This window comes from Sparus aurata, chromosome 2 (genome assembly GCF_900880675.1).
Source record: "Sparus aurata chromosome 2, fSpaAur1.1, whole genome shotgun sequence".
NCBI classification, from domain to species: domain Eukaryota; kingdom Metazoa; phylum Chordata; class Actinopteri; order Spariformes; family Sparidae; genus Sparus; species Sparus aurata.
In genome coordinates, this window is record NC_044188.1 from 12,639,756 (window position 1) to 12,649,649 (window position 9,894).

The 9,894-nt window shown below is 39.1% G+C and overlaps 1 protein-coding gene and 1 pseudogene across 1 annotated transcript; both read right to left on the bottom strand.

Annotated features, from left to right (window-relative positions):
* Positions 1–143: 143 nt before the first annotated feature.
* Positions 144–3,716, bottom strand: LOC115572162 (extracellular calcium-sensing receptor-like). The gene is made up of 6 exons (XM_030401994.1): positions 3,538–3,716; positions 3,026–3,323; positions 2,088–2,882; positions 1,700–1,927; positions 1,405–1,528; positions 144–1,057 (listed from the first exon to the last, which is right to left on the bottom strand). The coding sequence occupies exons 1-6, from the start codon at positions 3,624–3,626 to the stop codon at positions 144–146; spliced, it is 2,448 nt and encodes an 815-aa protein (XP_030257854.1). The 5' UTR covers positions 3,627–3,716.
* A 2,286-nt stretch (positions 3,717–6,002) lies between these two features.
* Positions 6,003–9,619, bottom strand: LOC115572756 (extracellular calcium-sensing receptor-like; annotated as a pseudogene).
* Between the last annotated feature and the right edge of the window lie 275 nt (positions 9,620–9,894).

Genomic DNA, 9,894 nt, shown 5'->3' on the forward strand with positions numbered 1-9,894 from the left:
TCATGCTATGTCACAAATAAATGATATACAGTGAACTGACAGAGGCTACAGCAGTAAAACGTGAGCTTTAAAGAACATTGTAACTACTTGATGGTTTGGTTAACAAATTATGACGTAAATTGCCACTGTATTATTTTGACTTTTCAGAAGGATTTAGGTCCCCCCTTCCCCATCATGTTCTTTTTTGTATTATTCTCTGGTTTTAGTAAGATAATATAACATTTTGGAATAAAAATACAAATGAGCAGTCCAAAACTTGAAGCCAGAATAGCAAATATCTCTACAGCTACACGGAACTTCCCAGGAGAGCTAACATATGCTGGGATAAAAGTGATCCATACTGCACAGAATATCAGCATGCTAAAGGTGATAAATTTGGCTTCATTGAAATTATCAGGTAGTTTGCGAGCCAGAAAAGCAAGAATAAAACACAACATGGCCAGAAGTCCAATGTAACCAAGTACAGCCCAAAAACCTACAGCTGAGCCCAGGGCACATTCTAAGATGATTTTCTCCTTGGACTCTTTAAAATTCTTAAAGGGAAAAGGAGGAGAAATTATTAACCAGAGGATACATATGATAACTTGTACAAGAGTGAAACCCAGAACACTGCGTTTCTGCTGTGCAGGCCCAAGCCATTTCATCACATCACTACCTGGGAGTGTGGCTCTGAAGGCCATTAATACCACTATTGTTTTCCCAAGAACACAAGAGATACAGAGGACAAAGGTGATGCCGAATGCTGTGTGTCGCAGCATGCAGGACCACTCAGAGGGCCGGCCCATGAACGTCAGAGAACACAGGAAACATAGAGTCAAGGAGAAGAGCAGCAGGAAGCTCAGCTCAGAGTTGTTGGCCCTGACAACAGGAGTCTGTCTGTATCTGAAGAAAATGAATGCCACAACAGCAGTCATGCATGTTCCAAATAAGCAGGCTGCAGTCAGCAGTGCTCCCATTGTCTCTTGATATGATAAAAACTCTTCCACCTTCTTTACACAGGCATCTCTTCTTTCATTTGACCAGAACTCAGGGTCACATCTTACACAGGTGATAGAATCTGAAATAATAAAATAAGATATCAAAGTAGTCGAAATAATTGCTCACTATATGTGTCTGTCGCATCTGTTATATGCCTACTAGTCTGGAAAAAACATGATTGACAGATCAGCTTTCTAGTATCATCCTTAAGGATTTGGAGGTTATATGAACAAAAAAGTGGTTTTCTCTGTTAAAAAAACAGGGAGGAAAACAAGAGAACACAACACTTCTTGTTTACTTTCAGAGAAAAAGATGAATGCATGGTCATGTACCACAAGGGGGAGTCTTTTTGTAATTTGAGAAAACTGAAACTTGTGAACATGACAACTTTCAGACATTCTTGTTTCGAATTAAATATTACTACACCTGTCACATTGCTTTTTTCTCCCTCTGCACATCTTAAACAGTCGTTGCAGCAGAGAGGTTTTCCTTTCTGGAGAACCTTGCGAGTTCCAGGGGGACATTTCTCACTGCAAACTGACAAAGGCACCTGCATGAGCAAAATGACATTAAGAAAAATATATGTGCATTCACATTGACATAGTGTTGCCTTTGCAACAATTAATTTTTTGTTTTGATGAATAAAAACATTGTTATACAGTGAGGGTAACTACAAACTTTTACTTTCATTTAACATTACAGTATTCACATAGTGGCTTACCTTTTGTGAGTTCTGGGCCCAAAATAAAGACTTGTTTTGCAGATTCAGCTGTGTATCTGCAGGTAAAGATGCATCATAAAGACCGACTCTGACAAAGTCCACAATGCCATTTTCTGTTGGCTGCCAGTTTATAATTTCATATTTTGCTGCTGGGTCTCCGTTCTCGTTGAAGTAAACCTCATCTCCCTCCTTTGTTTTGAAGTGAATCTTTTTAATGTGCTGTAAAATCTAAGAAGATATGCACCAACACAGGTCGTTTTCTGACAGGCATCATTTAGATGTTTGAACAGCATGATAGACTGACAATTTTAATTTTCAATAATCAACAATTGTCTTTGTTCTTGTGAATTAATGTGAAAGCAAAACTATTATTTAAGACTCAACTCACCGTCAATGGATCTAGCTGCATCTTTTTGTTACATGTTTTATCACAGCGGAGTATATTATGGAGTGCATGGGCCACAGCATACACTCCTTTATAAACATTGCAAAAGATAGGCATGAGTGACATATAGGTGAAGCTATTTTGCACTCCAGTCACATCTTCATGTCCAGTACATTCTCTCTGATTCCCTGCAGATGACTTTGACTGTTTGAACTTGCAGCTGAATAATTTCTCCCAAAACTCTGTAAACAATTTCTGACTTGTTGAATTTAGTGGTTTCACATCTAAAATGAACTCTCTCATGCCACTGACATGTGCTTTGGGGATGAACAGTCCTATTGCACCATCCAGAATGTGATGTATATCCATGGCTGCAGTTTCGGACTCAAAGATCCAGCTTTCACTACCTACCCACTGGTACCCAGTCAAGTTGTGGTGAGACAACTCAGGTATTAGCACATCCATATCTTTGTGGGAAAGGAAAGCAACAATCACTTTGGAAGTGGAAGCTTTGATAATTTCGACTATCTTTAGTATTTTTTCTGGTGGATCTTTTCTAAAGACAGACACAGAGTATTCCAGACAGATGCCCATTTGCTGGGCAGTTTCTAAGAATATAGCCATGCCATTATTGCCATAATCATTATTTGATCTAATAGCTCCAACCCAAGTCCAACCAAAGTGCTTGACCAGCTGGGCCAGGGCTCTGCTCTGGTAGTAGTCACTGGGTATTGTTCTGAGGAATGATGGGTACCTGGTTGTATCACTGAGACAAGGACAAGTAGCAAAGTGGCTGATCTAAAAGAAAGAGAGATTACATTTGAACATGAAAGTATAAATACTTTAAACAGCACTCTAGAGTTATTTAAAAACTGTTTTTCTGTGGTCAGCTCGAATATTTACATAATTTAGCGATTTCAATTCTTAACAATCTTACCTACCATTGGGATATGAAAGGGTCCAATGACAGTAGCTATAGCCATGCAAGGAGAGGAAGAACTCTCTCCCATAATGGCCTGCACTTGGGCAGGTTTGGCACACGGTGTCTCAGACAGTGCAGTCATGGCTGGATCACCATTAGCCAAGGCCAGTGCAACCCTCACTCCCCTGGCTATGGAGGCACAGGTATCATAGATCTTATATCCCAGAGAGATGCCAGGCAGTAATTCCTTGCTGTTATTTATCTCCTCTATAGCAAAGAGCATAGCCTGGGCTATCTGGAACCCTCTGAAATTCAAACTTGATGCAAACCATTTTGAATAGTTAGACTTGCAGAAAGATGTCTTTAATATAGAAACAATAGTTTAGTAAATTACAGTATTTGATCATTTTCATACAGAGTGGAATGAATATTCATCATGTTTAAACTCAGTTTGGTAACATTCTTTATATCTGTACTCACTTCCTGTTAGATAATAAAAATAGAATCTTCTCATCTCATGCTATAATTTACCTGGTGCATTGCAGTGGCAGTGGTTTGTGCATGTAAGTATCCTGTCTGTCTTTCCAGCTGCTGTGGAAAGCAAAGATTCCACCTAACATGATGTCTCCATCCTTGAAAAGCTGTGGATTCTCTTGATCCCCTCTCCGTCTGCACACAGGCTCCTCAGCATGAGTGAAAGTTGCCACCAACAATAGCTGTAAGAATGCCCAACCCTGTTCTGGCCACCTCTGTACAGGCATCATACCATCTGAGAGAACTGAACTGCTGAGTGTTACATTCAAAGTTTGAACTACTAGATATACATTTTGGAGAACCACAAAATAATGACGCCAATGTTTAATCTCTTTGGACTTACAAGGTGTGGCAAGAGGAAAGAACATGAGCAAACAGAAAGAGAGTGGGCCACAGCCTATTTTAAACATCTGAACTTTGTATGTTTTCACATAAGAATTTTTATTTGTGCTGTTCAACAGGTTTCCTTTTCTTATGAGTTCATAATTTAAATTCAAACGGCGGAAAAACAATTAAATAATGTATGTGTGCTCTGCCACCTGCTTATGTTGTCCATAGCTGTCATCTTGATAACTAAATGTCCGACAGAGTCTGATTTATTACACCAGGTTACTAGCTTAGCATTAACGTTAAAGTGAAACTCTCGCCAGAAAGCAACCAAGGCTTTATTTGTTATTGAATATGAGTCAAACCTTCGTGTAAATGCATTATTACGAAGAAAGAGGCACTTTTGAGATTTACCGTAGTTTCGTTTTCGGGCAAGCTAATTTTCAATGCGGTACAGGGGCACTCTGACGCTAGCATCAAAATTGCTATTTTTAAAACGCTAAGAAGGCTCGACACAACATGAAACTTTGCTCGTAGTATCACCAGGGTCTCTACACATGAACACGAGCATTGAAAACATTGTTTGTGTACGCAGAGTTTACAAAAAAGAAAGGTGTTTTGGACAAGTCACGTTAGCAGTAGCAGATCCCCGAGTGCGACCTAACAGGTAGGAGGTCCACCATTACTCTCCTGCCTGTTAGGTCGCACTCGGGTAAAAACACTTTTTGTCTGCCATTACGGCGGCACGCTGAGGATCCAGCTCCAACGGTGAGTAGTTCAAAAACCCTCTTTTTAGTAAACTCTGGGCACACAAACAATGTTCTCAATGCTCGTGTTCATGTGTAGAGACCCTGGTGATACTACGAGCAAAGTTTCATGTTGTGTCGAGCCTCCTTAGTGTTTTAAAAATAGCGATTTTGATGCTAGTGTGCTAGTGCCCCATGTACTCCATTAAAAATGTGCTTGCCCGAAAACGAAAGTACGCTAAATCATAAAAGTGCCTCTTTCATAGTAATTGTGTATTTACACAGAGGTTTGACTCATATCACAAATAAAGCCTTGGTTGCTTTTTGGCGAGAGTTTCACTTTAAGCAGGAGCAGTCCACGGCAAGAACTTGTGCAGGCAGCTTGTTAATCATTAATACTTTAATCCTGCAGCTTTTCTGGACTCTGCAAATACTATTGGTACGAATGGCTCAGTTGATGACACTGAAGCGAGTCATGTCGTGGGGGTTGTAAAGCCTCAAGCCATTTTACAGATGCTTCTTTCACAATGTTAACTTATGGGAAGAAGTCTTTTTGGGCCCCAGTGCATCACTTGACGATATAATTTCACAGTTTGGCCACTATGAATTTCTTCAAACACTAGCAGTCATCCTGGGGGCCTGGTTGGCATCACCTGACTACTTGAAATAACAACTTCATGCTTAACCATTGAGATGTGCCATATTTAAAATATGGTGTATCTCAATTGTTAAGATTTGAGTTAATTCCTGAACTCTGCTCTTCTGGACTTACCAATAAACTCTATGGCTCAGAGCATGGCTTTAAACATTCCAACAACATTGGGAATGTTTCCACAGTTGAAGTCAAGTCTCAGGAGACTGGGGGAAAACAAATACATTGAGCCAAGGGAGTTTTTTGTCTGTGAGACTCCAGATTTTATTACTTCATTATAGTTTTACAAACTACATTAAATGCTGTGAAATCAGGAAGTAGGTCTTGTGCATTTGTTTGACCTTAAATATACAGTGCATCAACTGAGGCAACTGTGACACGGTAGGGTGGTGCGGGTCATCCCCCCTAACAGTGTTGGAGGTTCATTCTCAAGCTCCGACTGTACATATATGTATGGGTCCATCAGCAAAACATTGAAACTCAGTGGTCTGCTAATTAAGACAATATCTTGCAGTTATGTAGGTATTTACCATTTTCTATACGAATGTATATTACACAGTATTCAATGATTTTGTCACAATATTCTATGTAAAAAATGAAATGAAATACAGGAGAAAAATGCAAGTCTTCAATGAAATGATGAAAAATGTTCAGCTAACAGTCTGGTTAACAACCTATTATGTCAAAATTAAAAAGGCCCTTGAATATGTTTGCTACCATATTATTTAATGTTTTCATTATGGTTTTGAGCCCCCCTTCCCCATCATATTCTTTTTTATATTCTTCTCTGGTTTCAGTAAAATAATATAACATTTTGGAATAAAAATGCAAATGAGCAGTCCAAAACTTGAAGCCAGAATAGCAAATATCTCCACAGCAACACTAAACTTCCCAGGAGAGCTGACATACGCTGGGATAAAAGTGATCCATACTGCACAGAATATCAGCATGCTAAAGGTGATAAATTTGGCTTCATTGAAATTATCAGGCAGTTTCCGAGCCAGAAATGCAAGAATAAAACATAACATGGCCAGAAGTCCAATGTACCCAAGCACAGCCCAAAAGCCTACAGCTGAGCCCAGAGCACACTCTAAGATGATTTTGTCTTTATAGAGTAACAAATTCTTAAAAGGAAAGGGAGGGTTGATTGTCAGCCATAGTATGCAAATCAAAACTTGTATCAGAGTGAAACCCAGGACACTGAGTTTCTGCTGTGAGGGCCCAAACCATTTCATCACATCACTACCTGGGAGTGTGGCCCTGAAGGCCATTAACACCACTATTGTTTTTCCCAGAACACAAGAGATACAGAGAACGAAAGTGATGCCGAATGCTGTGTGTCGCAGCATGCAGGACCACTCAGATGGCCGGCCAATAAAGGTCAGAGAACACAAGAAACACAAACTTAAGGAGAAGAGCAACAGGAAGCTCAGCTCAGAGTTGTTGGCTCTGACAATAGGAGTCTGTCTGTATCTGAAGAAAATGAATGCCACAACAGCAGTCATGCATGTTCCAAAGAGAGAAGCTGCTGTGAGCAGTGCTCCCATAATCTCTTCATATGAGAGAAACTCTGCCTCCTTCTTTACACAGGCATCTCTTCTCTCATTTGACCAGAACTCAGAATGGCATCGCACACAGGTGATAGAATCTGAAAAATATAGGTCTTTGAATTATGATATTGACATTATCGTAGTTGTTTGTTGTACATATAAGCAGATAAAGATTGACATTATCGTAGTTGTTTGGTGTAGATATAGACATATACATATACACGTATATATATATATATATATATATATATATATATATATATATATATATATATATATAAAATTACATATTGACTATGTAATTCCTGTTGGAGGCAGTCAAATACATTTTGACTAAAGTTGGAATGTGAAAATGACAACTTTCATGTTGTTGTTTTTTATTTTGTCCTGTAATAAATATTACCACACCTGTGATGTTACTGATTTCTCCCTCTGCACATCTTACACAGTCATAGCAGCAGACAGGCTTCCCTTTCTGGAGAACCTTTCGAGTTCCAGGGGGACATTTCTCACTGCAAACTGACAGAGGCACCTACATGAAGGAAAACACTGAGACAATAAAATATATGAGTATTCACTTTGACGAGGTGCTTGTCACTTCAAGAATCTATTGTTAATTTTGATTCATCATAACCACAAATAATGTGATGTGATAGTATTGAAAACAATTGCTAACTTTCACAAATGTAACATGTTGAATAACTTGTACATATCACTACTCATTAATACCTGTATGGTACCTGCATGAACAAAACAACAATAAAGAAATGTACAGGCATCTATTATTATTTTGATCCATCAAAACAAAACATTATACACTAGGAATAACAGATGACATTCACAATTCTTGCAATTTGGAAACTTGCATTTACAATTACAACACCATTATAGCTTACCTTTTGTGAATTCTTCGCCCAAATTAAAGACTTATTTAGCAGATTCAGCTGTTTGTCTGCAGGTAAAGATGAATCATGAAGACCAACTGTGACAAAGTCCACAATGCCATTTTCTGTTGGCTGCCAGTTTATGATTTCATACTTTGCTGCTGGATCTCCGTACTCATTAAAATAAACCTCATCTCCGTCCTTTGTTTTGAAGTTCACCTGTTTTATGTGCTGTAAAATCTAAAGAAATACATCAATGTGGATCATTATTTGACATTTTTTTAGCAAGTGTATTGTCTCACCAACATGGTAGACAGACCACAACAATGAATGTTCAAAATTCACACCATATTTCTTCGTTAATGTGAAATGATGTAAATAACTACAATTTGAGGCTTTGGTGTTCAACTCACCGTAACTGGATCTAGCTGCACCGTGTTGTTACATGTTTTATTACAACTGAACATATTATGAAATGCATGGGCCACAGCATACACTCCTTTATAAACATTGTTAAAGATCGGCATGAGCGACATATCAGTGAAGCTGTTTTGCACTCCACTCAGATCTTCATGGCCAGTACATTCTCTCTGATTCTCTGCTGACAAATTTGACCACTGGAACTCACAGCTAAATAGTTTCTCCCAAAACTCTGTAAACAATTCATTACTGATTGAATTGAGTGGCTTTACATCCAACATGAATTCTCTCATGCCACTGACATGTGCCTGCGGGATGGACAGGCCTATGGCACCATCCAGAATGTGATGCCTGTCCATGGCTGCAGTTTGGGAATCAAAGATCCAGCTTTCACTGCCTACCCACTGGTAACCAGTCAAGTTGTGGTGGGAGAATTCACGTATAACCATGTCTATATCAAAGTGGGAGAGGAAAGCAACAATCACCTTGGAAGTGGAAGCCTTGATAATGTCAACTATCTTTAATATTTTGTCTGGTGGATCTGTTCTAAAGACAGAAACAGAATACTCCAGACAGATTCCCAGCTGCTTGGCTGCCTCGATAAATATTGCCATGCCATTATTGCCATAATCATTATTTGTTCTAATAGCTCCAACCCAAGTCCAGCCAAAGTGCATGACCAACTGGGCCAGGGCTCTGCTCTGGTAGTAGTCACTGGGTATTGTTCTGAGGAATGATGGGTACTTGGTTTTATCACTGAGACAAGCACAAGTAGCAAAGTGGCTGATCTAAAAGAAGAAAAAAAAAATTATTCCAAGATAAATACATTAAATCTACACCACACACCTCAATTCCTTTAAACTCCCCTTTGCATCAAACAGCTGGAAGAATTATGTAATAATAATTGTATTTTACTCATTTAAGTGGGTTTTTGTGAATATTACCCACCATTGGGATATAAAAAGGTCCAATGACAGTAGATATGGCCATGCAAGGAGAGGAAGATGTCTCTCCCATTATGGCCTGCACTTGGGCAGGTCTACTACAACGTGCTTCAGAGGATGAAAATACTTCATTACCATTTGCCAAGGCCAGTGCAACTCTTACACCTCTGGCAATGGAGCCACAGATGTCATAGATCTTATATCCCAGAGAGATGCCAGGTAGTAGGTCTGTGCTGTTATTAATTTCTTCAATGGCAAAGAGCATAGCCTGGGCAAACTGGAACTCTCTGAAATGCAAACTTGAAACATACATGTACAAATTGTTGGAAATGTAATCAATTTGTCCTTGATATACAAAAAATGGCATTTTAAATAAAAGCATTTGATGTTATTTGTATACATAAAAAGACATTTCGTAATTCAATGCCACATTTGGATATCTCTTTTGTACCTGCTTGGTATCTATACCCACTTTCCTTTTGATAATTTAAATGTAAATAGATAAGTACCATACAATTTACCTGGTGCATAGCAGTGGCATTGGTTTGTGCTTATAGGTCTCCTGTCTGTTTATCCATGTGCTGTGAAAAGAAAAGAGCCCCCCCAATATTATGTCCCCATCCTTAGAAAGCTGGGGGTTCTCAGGATCCCCTCTTAGCTGGCACACTGTTTCCTCAGCCTGAGAGACATATGCCACCATGTACAGCTGTAGGAGTGCCCAACCTTGTTCTAGCAACCTGTGAGTGGAAGACATCCTGCCTTAGAGAAGTCAACCACTTATCATAACCCTAACTCTCCCTTCCTGTAAAGAGCTTGGACTGATATTTATAT

Coding starts and splice junctions, on each gene's coding strand:
- LOC115572162 (XM_030401994.1), bottom strand. CDS start 3,626: ATGTTAGGTGGAATCTTTGCTTTCCACAGCAGCTGGAAAGACAGACAG. Junction 3,324..3,537: donor CTGCCACTGCAATGCACCAG/GTAAATTATAGC, acceptor GTTTGCATCAAG/TTTGAATTTCAGAGGGTTCC. Junction 1,529..1,699: donor GGGCCCAGAACTCACAAAAG/GTAAGCCACTAT, acceptor TTGCTCATGCAG/GTGCCTTTGTCAGTTTGCAG.